Source organism: Ambystoma mexicanum, chromosome 2p, assembly GCF_040938575.1.
Source record: "Ambystoma mexicanum isolate Mex_15411 chromosome 2p, UKY_AmexF1_1, whole genome shotgun sequence".
In the NCBI taxonomy this organism is placed as follows: domain Eukaryota; kingdom Metazoa; phylum Chordata; class Amphibia; order Caudata; family Ambystomatidae; genus Ambystoma; species Ambystoma mexicanum.
Genome location: NC_090923.1, coordinates 1,165,162,642 through 1,165,184,907, shown reverse-complemented (window position 1 = coordinate 1,165,184,907; position 22,266 = coordinate 1,165,162,642). Strand labels below are relative to the sequence as shown.

General features: G+C 46.3%; 1 protein-coding gene across 5 annotated transcripts in view; it reads left to right on the top strand.

Annotated features, from left to right (window-relative positions):
- HUWE1 (HECT, UBA and WWE domain containing E3 ubiquitin protein ligase 1) overlaps window positions 1–22,266 on the top strand; it is a 2,445,223-nt gene that overhangs the window by 1,007,016 nt on the left and 1,415,941 nt on the right. For all 5 annotated transcript variants that reach the window (XM_069645305.1, XM_069645304.1, XM_069645303.1 and 2 more), the window contains exon 34: window positions 11,221–11,316. In XM_069645305.1, the coding sequence (XP_069501406.1) occupies window positions 11,221–11,316 (96 nt within the window). The remainder of the gene's footprint in view (window positions 1–11,220; window positions 11,317–22,266) is intronic.

The following is a 22,266-nucleotide window of genomic DNA, read 5'->3' as shown; positions in this document are numbered from 1 at the left end:
TCCTGCATTTTCCTAGTGCCAGAGGCCAGATTGAGAATGAGATCCTTTCAATGGGCACTCGGTGGTCCCAATTCTCAGGGAATATGTTGGATGTTCTGCAAGTCCCGAGATCTGTTGCTCAGGATCTTCTATGGTGGGCTTGCAACGACAATATCCTCAAAGGAGAATCTTTTTGGCAACCATGGCCGACGATAACAGTAGTAACAGACGCCTCACTCACGGGGTGGGGAGCACACACCAATGATCTGACAATCAGCGGTCGTTGGTCTCCATCGGAGTCCAAACTACACATCAACCTATTGGAGCTGAGGGCAATCAGACTAGAGCTGAAGGCCTTTCTGCCCACTGTACAGGGGAAGAATGTCCTGATAATGACGGACAACACAGTGGCCATGTATTACCTCAACAAGAAAGGAGGTGTAGGGTTACTACCAATGTGCAAGGGGGCAATGCAGCTCTGGTTCTGGGCAATACGAGGAGGAATCTCTATCGGCAATTCACCTAGCCGGAGAGCAGAACACAGTGACAGATGCTCTGAGCAGACAGAGCACAGTCTCCCACGAGTGGGAGCTAGCTCAGGAAGTCCTCCTGGAGATCTTCGCCCTTTGGGGAACGCCTCAAGTGGATCACTTCGCCACCGCGATCAACCGTAAGTGCGAACAGTACTGCTCAAGGGAATTTCCTCAAAGAGGAGCTCTGGGAGACGCATTTGTAGTGGAGTGAAAATTTCCACTGCTATACGCGTATCCCCCAGTCCCCGTGATTCCTCAAGTAATCAGGAGGTTGAGAAAGTTCAGGAAAACCATGATCCTAATTGCCCCGGATTGGGCCTGGAGGACCTGGTACCCGGACCTTCTAGACATGTCCATCTGCCCTCCAATACGTCTTCCGCAAAGAGAGGATCTTCTCTCGCAAGAGGAAGGTCGCGTTCTCCATCCAGAGGTCAAGACACTCAACCTTCACGCATGGTTTCTGAGAAGTTGAGATACAAGGATTGGGATCTTCCGGATGACGTAATGGAGATCTTGCTTTCGGCCAGAAGGCCAGCAACAAAGTCTTTGTACCGATGTCGCTGGAACAAGTTCAGTAACTGGTGCAAGGATAAGGATGTGGACCCTTTTCAATGTGGCACCCCAATAGTGCTTTCTTTTCTATTACATCTATCCAATCTGGGGCTCCAGATAGGAACAATTAAGGGATATCTTGCTGCGCTATCCATTTTTAAGCGCACCTCGGAAGAGGTTTCATACTTCAAAATACCATTAATCATTCAATTCCTAAAATGGCTTACTAACGTATATCCTCCAGTACCTTTTCATGTCCCCGCTTGGGATTTAAATCTAGTACTTACATTTCTGACTTGTATACATTTTGAGCCTCTGCACTCCTGCCCATTGAGGCTTCTAACATTAAAGACTGTTCTTCTTGTAGCCTTATCAGCCCGCAGGGTTAGTGAACTACAGGCTCTCTCATGCAAACCTCTATATACTACTTTTTATAAGGACAAGGTAGTTCTTAAAGTTAAACCTTCCTTTTTACCAAAAGTAGTTTCCGACTTCCATTTGTCACAAAAAATAGTTTACCAACATTCTATCCTCATTTATGCAAAGAAGAGGAGAGACTACATAGACTAGACCAAAATAGGGCTCTTAGTTTCTACATTTCAAGGATGTCAAGATTACGCCAAGATGACCAACTTTTTGTGGGTTATACCGGTCATAAACTGGGTTTATCAGTGACAAAACAGACCATATCCCGCTGGATCATTCTGGCCATAATTGAATGCTAAAAATTGGCAGCAAAACACCCAGTAAATGGGCTTCGAGCCCATTCTACAAGGGAATGGCTACTTCTGTGGCTCTAAAGAGTAGTTCCTGCAGCAGACATTTGTTTAGCTGCAACTTGGAAATCGATGCATACTTTCATCAAGCATTACTGTTTAGATACTGCTTCCTCCAATGAGGGGTTATTTGCCAAGGCGGTACTTCACTCCGTCCATGATAACAGTATTTAGTACTCCCACCTCCAAAATTGCCACTTCTATTGGAGTCTATCATAAGATGAATACGTGGGAGGACACAATCCATTCGAAGAACAAGTTACTTAGCAACTGTAACGTTCTTTCGACTGGATGTTCCTCCCACGTATTCATCGACCCTCCCATCCTACCCTGCAGTACAGTTTACGTTTTATTACACTTTCCTCTCACGAAGAGTGCATCAGTCATGCCTGGGTGTTCCTCCTATAGTTCATCGAAAAAACAGAACTGAAGCAACGGGCGCGGCTCGAGCTATTTTTACCATCAGTGACGTCGACAGAGTACGTAGCCCGTCGAGGGACAGTCGACGCCGCAACCTCAAGCACAGCACCCTCTGCTGAGATTTTTTTTTCCGAAGCAGCGAAGCTGGAAATAACAAATTATCATAAAATGAGGAATACGTGGGAGGAACATCCAGTCGAAAGAACGTTAGTTTGGAAGTAACTTGTTCGTCTATTCATGCAGCCAACAATTTACATTTTACATACACATCCACGGCTCGCTAAGTATTTTCACCCACTCGCTTAGACGAGTAGATTTTATAAAGGGCAAATACCCTTTGCATGGGATGTTTGAAACTCTAAATGTGCCAAACTTAAAGTCGGTTTGTAGTGACATGCACCATTTTACAGAAATCGTATTTACATTTGTTGGCAACCCATGCTATGGGTCGAGTGCATTTCTATTTGGTTGAATGGGTAAACTAAGTTACCCGACTTGCAGTTCAATCTGAATTTGCAAGTCCTGACTGTTCTCACTAATTTCTTATTTCAGCTGTATGCACAATGCTGTATTGTTGCTCATTTTAGGTCTTTGGTACAAATAACTTCTGGTGACATTGACAATGTTAGTACAGCATTGCTAATCAAATGGGGCTATTTGCTAATCAATAGAATTTAATTGGCATACTCTATTAATCAATTTTTGAAAACAAATGTATGCCTTGTTAGTCCGCAGGCAAGTGTTGCTAGTAGAGCTACTATTTACATGTGCCTCCTCCCGTTTCCACTCCTAGCCCCCTGCACTGGGAACTCCTTACCTCGCTCAATCCGCTCTATACCTACATTTTCCTCCTTCCGCACTTCCATGAAATCTCCTTCTCCATTCTCCGCCATGAAACCTTCCCCACCTCTTATTCTCTGTTTACCTTGAATCTTCCCTATGATATTCTTCCCACCCCCTTCCCCTTATCCTCCCTCATTTTCACCCTTATACCTCTCCTGTTTTTCCCCTCCTCCTTCCTCCTCACATTAATTGCTCTACTTACTGTTTTTATTGGTTCGATTCATGATTGTAAATTGCTTCTACTGTTTTAATTTTCTATGTATTCTGTTATAATGTAAAGCGCTTCGGATGAAAGCGCTATATGAACACAATAAATACAAATACAAATTTACATGTGTAATGTCCCGAAGTTAAGACTATGATCCTTTTTAGACCAAGGAAATAGTTGGTAAATAAGAGTATTCATTGGATACGCCATGTTAGAGGATGTACCTTTGTTATTAGAGAGGATATCATCAACTGACTTTACACACAAACACTAGAATGCAAGTTTGCCTGAACCATCGGGCCCTGTTATCAGAAGAAATACCAACCACACAAGGGGTGAAGCAGGGTTGTCCTCTAGCGCCTGCCCTTTTCCTAGCTTACCTGGGAGACTATAAAAACGTAGAGGGAAGGCTAAGATCATTGCCGCCAAAATTTCCCGTCTACTTTGCGCAGACGATGTGATCCTTTTAGATCATACAGCTATTGGACTACAAAGACAGCTGGATATCTTATCGAAATACATCAACTCCAACGACCTAGAAATCAACAAAAGGAAGACATAAATGATGTCTTTGGAAAAAAGCAGCAGGAAAGGAGAAGAACTAAAGTGACATCTTGAAGGCGTTGAACTTGAAAATCCTAGAATTTAAATATCTTGGAGAAACATTGGACCGCTCAAAAGCAGAAACCTCTATGCAGTGCGTTCTACATGAACAAATGAGAAAATTAACATTGCAAGCGCAAGCTGTTGAAAAAAAGTTTGGCAGCTTCTCGCTACTCCCTGTCATCTTCTACAGAGCGAATGTTATAGCATCTATATCCTATGGAGCAGAAGCTACACCATGTCTCTCTAAATAAAAATCTGGCAAACTCTGGAAAGCCATTTCTCCAGCATTGGATCTTTCATGGATTCACATGCTGTGAATATTCCCCGTTGTCAGGCTGGGAACCTCGGTCATTTTAACTTGGAGTTTTCCTATGGAAAATCTTGACACTTCAGTGTCCTATCAACGTCCTTTTTGGGTGCTTTAGACGCCACCAATAGGACGTAGGGTATACATAGCCCCGCCCCCGCGGCTTCCCTTCAGATTTCAACTGTCTCCAAAGTGTTGGGATCATCTCGTGTTTGTTGGGATTTGTGCACGTGCTTGTGTTTTGCTATGTCTTCTGGTCCGAAGAAGTCTCTGTTCCGGCCCTGTGCGACTTGTGGGCTGAAGAAAGTGTATGAGGGGGCCAGGCATATGGACTGCAGCTACTGCCTTCACCCTCATCACTCTGCTGACTCTTGCGAGATTTGTAGAGGTTTCTCGCAGAAGACCCTTAAGGACCGCAATCGGCGGTTTATTTGTTCGCTTAATGATGGCACCTACACTGCTTCTGAGGTGGGGTCGGTGAGGAGCTTGTCCTCTGAGCGGCCTGTACAGGTGGTGGATCATCAACGGGCAGCCTTCGCTGTGACTCCGGCAAAGACATCTCTCCCTGCTCCTGGGTCAGAGGTCAGGAACAGTGGTGGAGCCTCCTCGAGTAAGCACCTGTCCAAACATGGTCGGTTGGACCATTCCCGGGGGTCTGTTGGTAGGCCCGTGAAGTCGAGCTCCGGCAAAGGGGTGTCTTAGGAAAAGGCCAAGCAAGACTAGTTGTCCAAGCGCTCCTCATCAGACTATCACAGGTCGTCCTCTAGCTGAGAATCCTCAAAGCATCGGTCCAGCGTGGCTAAGCACACAGATTTGCCTCGGAAATCGGCACCGCAAGTGGCGGTTCCCACGACGTCCTCGTCGAAGGGAGATCGGTCGTCGACAGTTCCTCTGCCATCTACAGTACAGTTGTCCACGGTTGTGTCGTCGGCTCCAGCAATTACTGGGTTTGATAATGGCCCGTTGCTTTTCTCGTCGTTGAGGATGGATACAGAAGATTTGGTGCCGGCGAGTGACACGTGGCAGGCTTCCGCCTTTGACTCGCTGATGCCGGACACCTTTCTATATCAAGAGGCGGCTGCTTTTTCGGTGTGCTTGGAGGTGGACGATGACCGGGAGCCGGTGTTGCGACCATCGGCCTTGGGGCTGCAGTGTGTTGGACCTTCGGGGGCTGTGGGGGCAGGTCTGGCTAGTTACCCGTTGGTGAACCCGCAGGCTATGTTGTCGCTCTAGGTTCTGTCCACATTGCAATCTTTGTTGGGCCAGCTGGATTCGAGGTTACCCCCTCTGCCTTTGGTTCCGGTGGGTCCTGTCATGGACGCGGCTGGTGTTCCTCTGCGTTCGTCGGCTATGGCAGGGTTGCCGGGGCCTCTGCTGGTGAGTGAAGATCGTCCACGTTCCTACCCTGAGGAGGGTGAGTTGCTGGAGTCGGTCACTGTTCTTCGGGAGTCCATGTCTACTGGCTCTTCGCAGACGAGGGACGCGACGTGGGATTCGGACAGCGAGGTGGAACAGCCTCGTAGTCAGAATCAACCATCCCCTCCCGATGTTGGGGCGTTCCACGCCATGATGGCTAAGGCGTGTGTGGAATTTGGTTTGACTCCTGAGGAAGAGCATAAGGAGTGCTTCCTATTTGACCACATGGGTAAGAGACGGAAAGCTGTATTCTCTGTGCCTATCCTGAACCACGTGTGGCAGGAGGGCCTGCGCCCGATGCGACATCCCTTCTCAGAGCCGGCTTTCAAAGGGAGAAGCTTAAAGAAGTTTAAGGCCCCAGACTCTACTCCGAAGTGCTTAGTGTCACAACCCACTCCTGAGTCTGTGGTGTCGGCGGCAGGCAGTCCTAAACCCGGAGTCAGCACAAGTGTGTTACCCCTCCGGAAAGTGATGCCAGGAGACAGGATGCCTTTGGTAAGAAGGTTTTGACTGTTGGGACAACAACAGTGAAATCGGCCAATTCCCTGGTGATCATAGCGCGCTATGATCGTGAGATGTGACATCGATTGGCAGCTATTATGAACATCTGCCGGAGGACGACCGCAAGTCCGCCATGCTTTTGGTGCGTGAGCAGCGTCCAATCACAGTATTAATGCCGTGGACCTAGCGGAGGCCATAGTTTTCTATAGAAAAACGCTAAGTTAAAATGACCGAGGTTCCCAGCCTGACGGGGAATATTCACAGCATGTGAATCCATGAAAGATACCAACGCTGGAGAAATGGATTTACAGGTAAGAAACTACTCCCTTCTGGAGAACGGTTCTCAAATTGCCTAAAACGACCCCAATCGTCTTGATTAGACTCGAACTAATCGAACTAATCCAACTATCTCTGCAGTCAATCATTGAGAGAAATGGCATGATGGTCTACTGGAAAACGCTCTTGGCAAACCGACCCTGGCTATTTGCCCTGATAAATGCAGAACTAACGGGGACGCTGCAAAATGTTGAATCAGTGGGGAAAAAAGAACTGTTGGAGATCCTGAGTTCTAAAGAAGAACTGACCCAGAATCCATCAAAGGTGCAAAAGAAAATGAACGAACTAAACTGGATCCTTACCCTTGACACATTGCTAAAATACAAACTGGTATTGCAGATGAGGAAATTAAATGAGACACAAGAATTCCTGAAAAAATATCGAAGCAGAGCGCTAAGGAACATCTTTTTGAAAGCTTGCTTGAATCTTCTTCCGACAAATGAAATTCTGACGATCAGAGGCTTATCAACTTCGAATAAGTGCAGATTCTGTGAGAACCAGGACCAGATTGAAACTACAAGAAACCTTCTGCTGACGTACCCAGGAACCAATCATATTAATTTACTGTTAATGAAAAACCTTTTCCTCATACATTTTTGAGGAAGATTTCTGGTGCGCTCGTATGATCAGCGGAGGAAAGACCTTGTGGGTAACAGCGACAGCTTAAATCATGGAACTGATCTTATTAAATAAGGAAGAGAAAAAAGCGGTTTCAAACAATTAATTTTTTTTTTTTATTAACTGCAGCATAGGTGTTATGCCCAAGAGCCACAGTAAATACATACAGTTGGCACTAAAGGATAATGCATTGGCCCAGAGGTTGCTGGCAATTGAGGCAATATCTTATTTTGCCTCACCCCAAGCCTCCTGCCCCCCTCCCTGGCCGGGTACATGAATATCATCACCATTTGTATATGGTGACTCACATCCGAGATTCCCTGGGTCACTGTGCAGCTGGGTGGTTGTGTTAACTTCCACTTTACTGGGACTGATATGGAAGAGGTAGACTGACTCCTTCCCCCCCCCCCATCTTCCCCGGTTGCTCCTGTAATGGAGGCTCGGATCAAGATGAAGGGAACTAGAGTGTTATCATGGAATGTAGCTGGAATTGGGAGGCAATTGATCCGGATGGATTGCCTTTATCAAAGATTGTGAGATCCTATGCATCCAAGAAACCTGGCCCCTATCGAAGGTCGAGGTCCATGGGTTTAACCGCTTTAATATTCTGGCATCAAAGGGGTCTAGGGGAAGACTGTGGTTGGCGGGGGGTCCTATTGACCCACATAGCAATAGACTCAGGCTGGGTAGCAATGAACAAAGTTCTCGATTTTCTGTTGGTAATAGCTAAAAACAAAGATGGGCACACCCTACTCATATTTGATTTCTACTACAGACCCAATGGAACCAATCCGTTGGAGACGTTAACACTACTTCACAAATTGATTGTCACCAGGGATGGCATTGCGCCTCAAAAACTGCAAATTATAGTAATGGGTGATTTTAATCTCCAATTCGCTCCCCTAAGAGAGGGGATATGGGACGAGATAGACCAGGAATGCGACATCCCGGTGCCTGAAGTAAGTTTTCCTCCCAGGGTTCACAAACATGCCCTCAAAACTGCCCAGATTTTACAAGGACCTAACTTGAGGGCATGCAATGGAAGGTGTTGTGCGATCGTCTGGATAGGTGCACATATTTTTTTGGGATGGACTGATCCTGGCATATTATGTTCTAGTCTTACTTCCTGATTGGGAGTGTATTGAGGATTTCTCTGTAATTGATTGAAGAGTTAGTGATCCTAAATCCCTTCTGTTGGCAATGCGATTAGGTGACAGCTTGAATTATAAACATGTGCCAACTGTACTGATTGTTATCACAGGGAACATTGGGCGTGCTATTAAATGGGAACAGATCCAATTGACTGAACTTAAACTTTCCATCTACCAAATAGTGTTGGACATCATTGCATGCATTTGTGATTCTAACATCAGTGACGGGGAGGTTTTGAGGCAGCGTGATTTAGTTGCAGGTTTGGCCCCTTTGTTTACAAAACCAGCAAGACATAAAATTGAAGGGGATAGAAAAACATAATTGTTTTGATGTTGTGTAGAATGGCGAAGAAAGCATTACTAAATTGCCTCACCAAAGATGGTAAACTTCATAGCGAGGAAGTACGCTCTTGTAGATTTACTTATGAGAACATGGTGCAGGAAAAGAGAGAAAGATTCAATAAATGTAAGTAGGAGGAATTAATGAAGGAGCGACCACAGGGGGGATACCACAGCTTTTTGGTTTTTGCTTTCTGTAAACAAATGAACCAAGGATAACCAGTTCCACTGTCATATTCCACCCAGAGGATTGGCCTAACCACTTCTCTGGTTTGTATAAGGATAGCATGGATGAGGAGGTTGTGCTTATTGAGGGAACCTCTGAGATGGCCCACTAAAGATGGACTGCACACGACCAATAATGGTTATAACCTTAGCAGAAGTAAAAGGGGAAATTGTAAGTGCTAAAAGCCACAAAGCATCAGGCCTGGATGGGATTTCGGCTGACCTGATGGACGAGCCAGAGATTTCGGCCCTAGTCCTATTGAAATCATTTATATCAGCTGTAAAAACGTAATTATGTCCCGATCTCTTGGCGATCGGCTCAAATAGTTCTGATCTACAATAAGGGTGGCAGAGAAAGCCCAAGTAACTATAGGCCCATCTCATTACTTGATGCCACTGGTAAAATGTTTCCAAGGGTAATTTTAAACCAGCTCCCGGACTGGATGAACTCAAATGGTTTGATCTCATCTATAGGCGGGATTTCTGTCAGGGATGGGCACTATCGAACAATGCTTTCGACTGTCCTTTGTCCTCCAACAATACGGTGCTAAAACGCATGTAGGTTTATGCTGTTTTTGTAGATATCCAGACCGCTTTCGACTCTGTCCCCAAAGATCAATTGTGGCAGGTATTGGTGGAGTGAGGAGTACTGGCAGAATTGGTAAATGCAACTCCCCTTCTCTTTGGTAACCATGCTGCAGTGGTGAGGTGAGATGGTGCAGGGGAGTGCACCAATGAATTTAAGGTGGACAGAGGCATGCGACAAGGCTCTGTCCTTGCTCCGCTCCTGTTCTCCCTTTTTCTTAACAAGGACATTTTGGCATTAACTGAGTGCGCTGGGTGTAGGCTTGACCCACCTCAATACTCTGCATCGATACTATCCCAGCACTTTTCTTTGCGGACAATGCTGTTACTATCAACCTCTCCTATCGTGAGCCAATCGGGCCTATCAGGTGTAGCCTTGAGTGCTTAGCCACTAGCTGCAGCAGACTGGGCTTGACATTGAACAAGAGTAAAACCAAAGCAATGGTAGTTAGACCACCAAAATCCAAACTTGGTGTGTGCCGGTTGGAAGTTGAGAGGGTCAAGCTGGAACACGTGTCATATAATTACCTGCGGGTAAGATTTACTGGCACCAGGGTATGGCTTGGCCATCTGGAAACATCTTTGGTTATCCTTGAAAGAAACATTGGAGGAGTCGGGTCATTTTTTGTAAATCATCCAGAAAGGTTGGTATCCCCAGCTGTTAGTATTTGTAAGATCCAATCTGTCCTGGCTTCCGTTTATGGAAGTGAACTGTGGGGATTCACAAATTGTTGGTAACTGGGGACCATAGAGAAAAAGTTTCTAAAAATGTTATTGCGCCTTCTGCGAAGCTTCCCGAATGCTCCCCTGTTGGAGCGTGGCCTTGAGCCCATTGATCTACAGCTATCATGGAATCCTTTTCTTTTATTGGGTAATACTCTGGTCGTCCCCTGATTTAGGAAGGTACCACAAGTCCCTTGTTGATTTGCTTGGTTATCCAATTGGGCGCTCACTGCTGTGGGTGAAACATGTTTAGCTGTTGTAGTTTCTAGGCCTGTGTGATAGCTGGAAGAATCCTGAGAACATTAACAAACGCACGAGAGAAGAGGGTGAAGTATGCTGCAAGGTAGGTTAACTGAAAAACTCCTAAATAGCTGCCTAGGCTTAATGTTCGGCCTGGATTACCGCAGTCTAAAAACTGAACCGGGAGCTGAGTTATTTGGACCTGATAACACCAGCCTATGCTTGCACCCTGTTTATGGAATTTATAATTGGTACCCTTAAAACCACCAAATTCACAAGTGGCTGGATAGGCCAAGATTTTCTGTTGTCCCTTATGTAATGCAGGTTTGGAATCTGTTTGCATTTCTTGTTATTTTGCAAGATCTACACGGATTTAAGAAGACTTTATTTGTTGCCCCAGTTTAGGAAAGCTAATGTCACCCATGCCACCAAAGCTTTACTCTTATGCCAGTCCACTACAGTTGTTAATGACATATATTATGTGACAAGATTAGTACATCGATCGCAGACTCTTAGGAACCATCTGCTCAAGACCAAGAATTGAAGCTACTTTTTATCGTAGATTTTATTTTAGGTGCTGTTATTCTGTTACTTTAATGATGTTGAGGTTAATTTGTTTTTATGCATGAATTGCGTTTGATCTGCTCATGTTATATGATCTTATTGCACTGCTGATACAAAGAATTACCTGTTACTACTGCTGCTGTATGATTATTTTTTGTATAGTGATTATATTGCAATGTATGAATTGTTTGCTGAAGGCACTTTTGTCTAAAAAAAAATGCATTTGATTTCTTATTCTGGTAATGTTCTTTTCTGTACATCAGTGCCTCTAACAGTACTTTCCATTGTTGCTCTGCAGGACTTGAGCATGTCGGAGGAAGATCAGATGCTGCGTGCTATTGCCATGTCATTGGGACAAGATATCTCGATGGATCAGAGGGCTGAGTCACCTGAGGTAATGTGTTATTATTTCAGTGTTATATGTACAATGTTTCGCACAAAGGTTTTCCATTATATCCATTTTTCAGGCTCCAGTGTTCTGATTCAGAAATGTGGCTGTCATTGGCATTATCCATCTGACCATTATCTGAAAACCTCCACTTTAATGAATACCTTTGTCCCAGAGTTTCGTCTTCTTTTGAAATGACTCCAGGTGTACTGTTAAATCAGTCATTGTTTTCGGCTTCTATTTTGGTAGGCTGTTTAACCAATTAAGTCATAAAAACGACAAAAAAGTCAACCTAAATAGAAAGACATGCTTTTGGCTTCCTCTTTGTGCCACTGGCTATGAACGTTTAGAATTAAAAAAATATTTCCCTCTCATTCCCCACCCTCCACTCATTTTGCTTTTCTCCCCAATCTACCATACAACATTAAACATTTTATAACCAATATTCTTAGTGGCCGGCTAGCTCCTTTAACATTCCAGCAATGTTAAATCTTGAATATTCGGATTTTGTTAGGGATTGTCCTCCCAGGGATTTCTCGTATTGGATATACCCGATGTCCTGTTTGAAGTTTTGGACATTTTTTGACAACAGAGGGTGCCGTGCGTCACCAACCCGGTCACTCGCCGGCTTCTAGTCCCACCCTCTGCCGTGACATCAACACTGGTAAAAATTGCAAGCACTGGGCCTGTTGCTGCTGTTCTGTTTTTCCACATGCACGGCGTGGTTCGAACAGTTTGATCGCTTCCACACATTTTCTACTGCCCTTTACCCATCTTCGAGAATGTCAACTCCGAAGACTGGTTTAAGAGGTCTTTGGACTGTAAATCGAAAGATATGTGCGGATTCGAAAGATCTGCACAGAATTTGCCTCTGGTGTCTTGGTAAGAAGCACAGGGTAGACCATTGCGGGTTGTTTCAATCCATGACCAGCAATACCTTAAAAGAGAGGAAGGCAAAACTCGTCTTAGGCCAGTTGGCTTTTAAATTCCTCACGTCACAACCTTCCAAAAGAGGTCGTCGGAAAACAATCTTGCAGCCGTTTCTCTGCAAAGACCCAAAAAGTGGTCGAAACACTCAAGGTGCTAAAGATCTCGGAGCGACTCTAGCCACTCTGTCTCGACGAAAATCAGAGACGTCCTCGCTCTTCATCTTCTGAATCCTCGCCCGACATGAATGTAAAGTTTCCTCGCAAATCCTGCTTCTGAAGCAGAGGGGAAGGAGTTTCGACTCCAAATGATGGTGTTTTCGTAGTCTGCTTCTACCTGCCCCTCAAATGCCAGTTTCCGATCCTGTCGCGCCTTAAGGCTACCCATCACACGCCCATGGGCACGGGTCATGTGCCGAAGGATGTTACTCGAGAGCCGTCGACACTGTCTTTGTCTTGAGAAAATTGGAATCGTTTGGCTGCCTTGTCCTTGAAGGTTTCGGCTCCGATACCTTAGATGTCGAAGCAGTCAACATGTACCACTGACGACTATCTAGCCTTTGTCGAAGGACTTTTTCAAGTCCATGGGGTTTATATGTGAGAAAGAGGATTACACTGACTCTCCTGTTGGCTATGCTTATGGCATCCCAAATGTGCCAAAGGAGCTTATTTCTGATAAAGCAAGACTGGACGATTTGACAACATGCTTAAAGCAGGCTAGTGGACTTGACACTTCCCCTGAAGTGCAGTTTGCCACACCCAATCCTTCTGCTCACTCTAGTGGGGCTTATAGATCTGTAATGAGTAAAGTTACAGAGTGCTTGGGATGTGTTCTTCCTGCGCCAGAGACATAGTGCAGGATGATCTAACTGACATCTTGGTCAATGGGGGCACCCCCACTCCAGCTGTTTGCAAGGATCTGACCAGAAAATAAAGACCCTCTTCAATTGACCCAGAATTTCTCTCCAGGCTCCCTATGCCTGATAGGTTGTTAGTGCAGGATGCTATCTGTACTTCAAAAGCAGCCGCTCATCCTACAATTCCACCTGACAGACCAGAAGTTTGATGTCTAAGGGAAAATAGTATTTTCTGCCGGTAGCATGGCTCTGAAAGCCTTAAATGTAGACATTCTCACTTTATGGGATGTTGTGACACAAGCAGCGGCACATGTCCCTGAAGGGGAAAGGAGGACGTATTCTCAACATTATTCAGGATGGCATAGAATCGGCGTGCCAAGATTTACATTCTGGGTTGGACGCATCTGACGGTGTTGGGCGGTCTATGGCGGCACAGTAGCTCGAACATTTGTGTGACTACATAAACCTGGCTTTGCTCTGGATGTGCAGTCTGGATTACTAGACATGCCTTTTGAAGGCTCTCACCTTTTTGGCACAAAACCTGATAAACTTTGAAAAGCTTCCAAGGCAGCTGCTAAGTCGCTTGGCAAGACTCTTCGTCAGCCCCAACAGACTGTTAACTTTTCAAATTTGGAGGGGTTTGTTCTTTTGTTTTTATACTTCGGTCAGGAGCTCTAGAGCACACATTGCCCAGAGAGGTCGGAGAATATTTCCATGCGGAGCAAAGGGTGTGCAGGAGAATTTACCAGACAACTTCAGCCTCTCGGCCATCCGCTGACGCCACAACACCAAAATCACTTTAATTCCTTGTCACACAACTCATAGGGAGGCAGACTGACCCAGCACTACAAAGAAAGGTTCAACATTACGTTGGATGCTTATGAGCTGCAGACAGTGACCCAGGGTTACTGCCTTCCTTTCTTGAGGCCTCCAGATTGGCCTCCAATCAAACTATCTCTTGGGGAACAAGACCTGCTCCTCCTACAGGAAATGATTTCCATTTTGGAGAAAAAGGCTGTAGATGGACCTGTAGTTGAATAATAACAAGGTTGGTAATCCACCTACTTTCTGGTTCACAAGAAAGACTGAGGACTGCAGCCCATCTTGGACCTGGACGTTTGAACAAGTTACTCCGGAAGGACAGATTGAAGATGGTCACTGTTTCGCAGATCCTCCAGGCCCTTCAGCTTCAGAATTGTATGGTGTAACTTGATCTTCCGGATGCTCTTTCTTGTGCCCATACATTCCAAGCACAGGAAGTACATGAGGTTTGCCATTGGCAGTTCTCATTTTCTTTTTAGGGTCCTGCCTTTCGGGCTCAACTTTTCACCAAGTTGATGGCGGTAGTGCCAGTGAATCTGAGGGAAGGGATTCCCATCTTTTCCTATCTAGACGATGACTGATAATAGTTGCTTCCCCGAACAAGCTCTGGAACATCTCAGCAGTACATGTCACTCTCTGCACACACTTGAAATTGAGGGAGAATCCCAGAAGTCTTAGGTGACAAATTCTCAAAAGCTTCAATTCATTGGAGCATTCATGAACTCTTCCTCACGGAAGGCTTCGCCACCATAAGAAGAGCGCTCATATTTTGCAGATGGTTGAAAAGTTTCAAAATGCCCAGCATCTGCCGGCCTTCGATTTTCTGAGATTGTGCTGCTTCATGACATCCTGCATTTTTCTGGTGCCAAAGGCCCGTCTGAGGTCTTTGCAGTGGACCCTCATTTCCCAATGGTTGCAGTTCTCTGGCTGAATAACTGACCACCTGCAGGTCACAAGCAAGGTTGTGCAGGATCTTCTATGGTGGTCCTGCATCGAGAATGTGATGAATGCGGAACCTTTTTGGCAACCATGGCCGTAGATGACTGTAGTCGGACTTCTCCCTCATGGGTTGGGCATACCACTTGAACAATCAGTGGTCATTCTGCATCGGAGTCCAAACTACACATAAACCTTTTAGAGCAGAAGGCCATTAGACTAGTCCTCGGGGTCTGTTTTGCCTCATCTACGGTGAAGAATGGCCTGATAATGACACAACACAGTGGCGCTATACATTACCTCAACAAGGGAAGTGTAGGGTCACTACCACTGTGCAGAGAGGCAATGCAGCTCTTGGTTTGCGCAATTCCAAGGAGTTTGTCAGCTGTTCACCTAACCAGAGAAGTGAGCGCAACGGTGGATGCTCAGAGCTGGCAGAGCAGTCTCTCAGGAGTGGGAGTTAGCTCGGAGCTCGATAAGTCGCAACAAAAAAACAAACCACACATAGCCTTGCCCAACAGCACATGCTACCAACCGAAAACACACCTATGATCTCTGTCCTACTGGACTGTGTTGCGGACATCAATAGCCAGATCACCATCTCCTCCAACTCCCCATGCCCTTGATCTGATCACCACATTCTAACCTTTATTCCCGCCCCCCCCCCTCCCTTCCCTACTAAACAGCCAAGCCCTGCCACCAACCTGGTCCGTAGTGCCCAGATGACCAAAGACGTAATGTCTCCCCACCTAACACCACTGCAACCCGAACACCTCTCGGACACGACCCAAGGGTCTTGGCAGACATCTACACAAACACCTTGACGAGCTGTCAACAGTCGCCTCCCCACTGGCCCCCCCTAAGGCCAAAACCGCAGGACATAACTCCTGGTTCACCCCTGACCTTAGGTACAAAAAACAGTTGGCAAAAGCCACTTGGAAAAAGGTAACTGCTGAATTACCTAAAGCCTTATTTAACAAAATTGCTAGCGAATACAAGCGGGCCATGATCGCAGCTAAATCTGAATGCCATTTCCAACTCTCCTCGCCGCCACCGTCATCAAAGATAAGCTGTGGTGCTCAAACATATAGGACGCCATGCGGTTTAAAATGTATGCCCTGCACCAGAAAATAACTTTCAAACAAGTGAATATCAAAACTACTGTTCCTCCTCAACCCCTGCCACCCTCCCTAATCCTCATACCCGAACGTTTCACTTTAAAGAAATCACAGAAGCGGATACCACTCTCTCCCTCAAAAGTCTAAAGCCCTCAACATGCAAGATCATCAGACTGCTCAGAAGCCCTAGTACCATTTATCACTAGGTTCATCAACGCCTCTTTATCTCAAGTCTGGTCCTTGCCAGCCTCAAAGAATCTTGGGTGTACTCTCTACTAAAAACACTGACACTAGATCCAGCAGCACCCAACAAATACCGCCCAATTACTACAGTGCCATTCTTACTAAAGATTTTGGATAGGGCAGCCTTCAATCAAATACAACACTTCCTGAAAACCAACTATGTCCTAGGATCGCGACAATACGGCTTCAGGCCAGGACATGGCACATAATCAGCACTACTAAACCTGTAAAACCAACTTGACAATCTGTGACGAGGGACAGCCTGCACTTCTCTACCTCCTCGATCTATCGGCTGTGCTTGATTTGGTGGACCATAATCTACTATGTCGACACCTCACGGCTTCTCCCATTGGAAGCCACCACATGGGCAACCGCTATTCTCAAAGGAATATTTGAGTCTTTTCAGAAATTGTCGGTCCCCCCATGCTCCCATCCCCTGTGGTGTCCCTCAAGGATCCTGTGTTTCCCCCACCCTATATAACATTTTCACCAAACCCCTCTTTGACCTTCTGGACTCCATCTCCTACACAAACTATGCCGATGACGCCCAGAGCCTCCTCCCCCTGTCTGGCATCTATGACATTGACTCCCTTATAAACAAAATCTACTCGACAATCCAGGCTTGTATGGCTACAAACTAGACAATAGTGAAATCCTGCTGGTAGAATCGCCAGCAATGTTGAAGAAGCTTAACTCACAATTCACATCCTTCGTTATTGACCGAATTCTGATCCCTGTCTCTCCCTCAGTGAAAACACATGGTGTCCATTTGGATGCCACTTCCTCGTTCACGTAGCACGTGAATTCTATTGCTTCGTCATCTACCTACACAACCAAATTAATTAATTAATGCTGCCCGACATTTCCTGACACCCACCAGCTGCCTCTCTATTGCTCGAGCGCTCATAGGGGCACGGCTGGACTAATGCAATGCCCTCTCTGCAGGCACCTCCAAACAATCATCAACAAAATGCAGGTAATCCAAAAAAATGCCCTAGGTTCTGCACTCAACATCTTCAAAATAGAGCATATCTCTGCTGCTAGATTGGAGGTCCACTGGCTCCTTATTTGCTTAAGGATTATATGCAAAACGCTCTCCATCACTCATAAATGCTGCTCCAATACAGCTTCTGTGTACCTGGCACACACAATCAGGAGCCAAAACCATCAGACTGGCTAGGTCTGTATACCCACAACATCTTGCGCTACTGAAATTTAACTGAGTTACTGGAGGAGGCTCTAACTAGCCAACAATGGCAGCTCATTTTTATTTCATTCATTTATAACGCGCTTAATACCAGTGAGTGGTTTCTAAGCGCGGCATCGGGATTCAAACCTGTTTTGCACCGTGTTGTCTTGCTTCCAAGACTAACGCGTTGCCCCTGAACTATCCTTCCTCCCGCCCTCCCACATTCCCTAGGAGTGGAGGAATCATATTGGGCCTTCCGAAAATTCCTCAAAATTCTGCTGGTCACCTAAAACTCTGGACTTGACAAGGCATGCTCCCAGCATACCATAATAAGAATAATTTACATATACTTTAAGATGTCTGTAATGTTCTTATTCTAAGATGCCACACTGTGTAACTAGTCTTGTTGCAGCGCCTTGATGCTTTTGGGTTCAAGAGATTTACAAATGAAAAAATAAAAAAAAATTCTCTCCAGTCCCCGTCATTCCTCATGTCATCAGGAGGTTGAGGATGTTCTGCAAGTTCATGAACCTGATGCCTCCTGATTGAGCCAGGACGCTGTGGTACCTGGAACCTCTTGACTTGTCCATCTGCCATTCGATCCTTCTTTCCCAGAGAGCAGATCTGTTCTCCGAAGAGGAGGCTGCGTTTGCCATCCCGAAATCAGTATGCTGAACCTTAGTGCATGGTTTGAGAGGTTAAGATGCAAAGATTGGGACTTACAGGAAGACGTTATGGAGGTGTTTCCAGCTAGGAGCCAGCAACAAAATCTTTGAACGGCAGAAGTATAAACACGTAGTGCTCCTCGGCTCGGCCGTTGACCCATCTTGACTTCACGTGGTGCTTGTCCACTCCGGACATGTTGGTCGTCGCACATATACTACGCCACTACGCCCCGTGTTAGGGAGAATTCTCATAAATGCGCCAATTCCCTTTACCCTAGAGACCCCCAGCAACTTTGCTGGATTTTTGAGGTCTTGATTTTTTTACCTGGAAAGAGTGTGAGCCTTTTTTCCCTCTCGTTCATGTATTTTGATGTGTGTTTTACTCTTGTGTTATTTGATTATGGAGTTCTAGATAACTCCATAGGCATCATCTTTTCATACGTGTTACACAGCACCCTCAGTGCAGTGACACAGGGATATCTTTTAGACTTCCCAAAGGTTTAAATACCTTCTCTGTGATAAACTTGTTTCCCAGAGAATGTAAAGTTAAATTGACATTACTAGTCTTTTGAAATTCCTAGACCCAGCACACACCATCTTCCTATAGGGTGTTGGAGGAGTTACCTAGTATCCCCTGTGTCTAGAAACTCATGTAGCAGTCAAATACAACCCTTTCCTATCGAAATGGCTGGTAGCAGTGGTTTTACAACAAACTACCATGATTTTTTCCCCGACCACGAACACCGGTAGCTAAAAATCACGAGAGCCATGTTTGTCAAGATGGTGCCTTAAGCCCCTTTGTTTAAACGTGTCCCGGTCTTCTTTTTTTGCCATTTCTTTTTGGAAAGGTCCTTCTAGTGTTTCTCTGTGCGCCAAACCAGGTTTGGCCCTTTATTCGTGTGCCTTTGGCGGGCTTCAGGACAGAAGTCCGCCCTTGGTTTCTGAGTGTCTGGGGTGGCCAGGAAGTGAGGGAGGTGCCTGAAACTCCCTGTGCTTAGTCTCCTAGGAGACCCAAATGCACTCTGGCGTGATTGGCTGACTGTCCGGCAAGGACATCCACCCTGCTGGCTGAGTGGCAGCTAGGCTGGAATGAAATGGAGAAAACTGTTTAAAAGGCGAGTCTCTTGGACTGGAAAGCAGAGTCGACCACTGGAACGAAAGAACCCATAATGAGCTGGAAGAGGACGGCTGCTGCAACTCCTGGACCGTTGGTTTGCTTGGTGAAGCCCTGCTGCATGTCCGACTTGCCAAGTTCATCTCTAGAGAGAAGCCCCTTCAAGGACGACTTCTTCCTTTGAGTTGGTGGGACCAATCAACTCATAAGCCACCTGGATACCATTCTCGGAGCTGGTTAGGATATTAGCCTGGGGGGGGTGAGAGGATGCCAGGTTGTGTGCTTGACGACAGCTACTCGAACCGAAGATCTTCAATTTTGCCAGCTTGTTTGACCAGTCCCCATGCAGTGCAGGAGTCCCCCGACGTCCTCCCTCTTGCCCCCACGACTGAGGCTCAGAAACAGCAAGATCTGCAGGAACTGCCAGGAACCAACTTCAGCTGCATCTTTTCTTCATATTAAGGTACCATGACAACCCGATTGAGAGAACTTACCTCTCGCGGTGAAAGTTCGTGAAACTTTGCCAACTTGCAGGCCTAATCAGCTTGTGACCAGCATATGATTCTTTTTCGTACATACTACTTCTGAAAACTTTGGCAAAGACTTTACCACTTACTACAAGAACTGCTCTTTCCTATCCAAGACACTAGTCCATTGACTTTGGCCTAGGCCTATTGAACTGAATCGAGCCCTCTAGTGAACAAACTATTTGCACTGCCTAAGAAAGTATTGGTGATCTATTAACTAAAGTGACTGAAATGCTATTTTGCTCTAATGTCAGCAGAGCCTAATTTATTCAAACGTATTGGTTTGGTATTGAAGTGTATTTGTGTATAATAGGCCGTTGCCTCCTTCTAGTGAGTGTTCTCTAAATGACTGTGTAATAAATGAATAAGTGTTTTACCAAGAAACATTGAGTGTAAGTGTCTACTTGAACCACTGTGATTGTAAGACCTCTGTGTAACCTCTTTTACTGCTCACATTCCCTCTTGAGATGAGCCTGGCTGCTCAGCTCGCTACCACAAACTGTGTAGTATAGACTTATAGCAAAGGTTGGTTTTTACTTACACCTGTAGTCCTAATTGTATGTGGTGGTCCCAGAGGATACTGCATGCAATTCTGCCTAACACCCCTTACCTCAGTTCCTTTTTTCTGTGCGCTCAGCAGTCTGCTCGATAGGAACAGCTTTAGTGAATTCGATTTCTCTTGTTTTTTTAATGCAATTGTCAATTCGCCATCATGTCTACTCCCAGGGCGTCCGGGCTCAAGCGCTGTGCAAACTGTAACTCAAATATGTCCATCACCACCCACGACAGTTTGCATGTGGGGTGTCTGGACTGTGGCTCGTGTCGGAAGATGAACCCTAAATCGCTTAGGGAGCAGGTGACGAAACTCGCTTTGGGGCAGCCTTCATCGAAGTCACCGGCCCTTCGACTGCCAGGTCTTCGGAGCATGAGATGGAAGGGCCTCCTCCCAGAGAGGTCAGATGCCGGAAGAAGGCGAAAAGGAGTTTGCGCTCTGGGATTCACTAGTTGTCTTCATCCCACAAAAAGAAAAGTAGTCGGACGCTGGCACAATTAGTTATCCTTGGAGTAGTGAGGCAAGTTCCGCCAGGAGCATCGAAGGTAGATCGGGAGGCCTTTAAAGAGCAAATGCTCCAATTGGTACATCGTTTGCCACTGCTACGGGTGCTCAGTTGAAACAGTAGACCTGAGCGGCTCTGAGTATGCCCGGTGGCTCCAGCATTAGAGGGAACGTGTCAGGCGTGACATGGTTGGTGTGATGTCTTGGGGCTCAGTGCCGTCATTCAGCCCATACGCCAAAGCTGTCGCAATTGACCCTGTAGGTACCCGAAGCCTTCGTTGATATCTGCGCTGGGTGTCGACAAATCGTACGTGCCCGAGGTGAGGGTGACCTTCAAAAGGATGCAGTCCATATTTGATGAATAGGACCCAGTGCCTGTTGGCCTTAAGGGGGGATGGCTTCTTTGAAGATCAGGCAAACTTAATAGCCTCTTGCAGGCCTTATGCAAGTGCTAGCGACCTAGATTCCTACCCAGACCTATATACAGAGCAGGCACATCCCTATTGGCATGCCAGCGTCCAGTACTAGAGGACAGTTCAAAGGGTGGTGGAGGCTTTTGGTTTGTGTGCTCCAGAAAAACCATTCTCGGCTTACAAGCTTACTGACATTAGACAGGTGCCCGCTGACGGAATGGGCACTTGCTTTCAACGCAGCTGTTGACCCCAATGCAGCTCTCTGGCGAAGACTGTATTCCACTCCTGCAGTTCATTCTGACCTTGCCAAAAGGTATATGCCAGCAAGCGGGGGGGCTTGAGGTGAACCTCCAGTTTTTCTATGCACCCCACTCCTGAGGGGGATGGTAGTACAAGCTGCCACAGTGAAAACAAGGCCATCGACTTCCACATCAAATCTACCGACCGGTGGAGTCCAAGAAATATGCCTTTGCTAAGGTGTTCTCATCAAATAGGATGGCTCTGAAGGCAGTAAATGCATCATGCGCACAATATTTGCCCGGCCTGTGGAGAACAAATGGTGGAGAACAAATGGGGCAGAACAGATTGCAGCTATGTCGCTTGACCTAGCTGTGCAGCAACTGCCCAATCCGTCTTTAGCTTTTCCTCTAGGGGAAGAGGATTCAGGCAGTACGTCCCAATTCGGGAAGAAAGCACATCTCCCCCAGACCAGGCAGGGGCAGAGTTGCTCGCATCTTAGAAGGGACGGGGGTTTTGAGCACCCAGCAGACTGTAGCTGCTGGGGCAGTAACTACTTTGAGTTCTACCACCATGTTCCACCGGTTGGGGAGAGAATTGGAGAGCATCTGCCCCAGTGGCAGGAGATAACCTTTGATCTCTGGGCATAACAGCTCTTCAATGGGGGGGGGGGGTGTAGGTAGGAACCCACCAGACAGACTGCTCCCCAGCATCCGGAACAGGAGCTCCAGTGTGCACTATGAGCCCTGTTGATGAAGGGTGCCGTGAAAGAGGTACCTCCCGAGCAGTGACGATCTGGAGGTATTCCCGGTACTTTGTCCCATTTTGGACATCAGGGTCTTGACGTTCCTG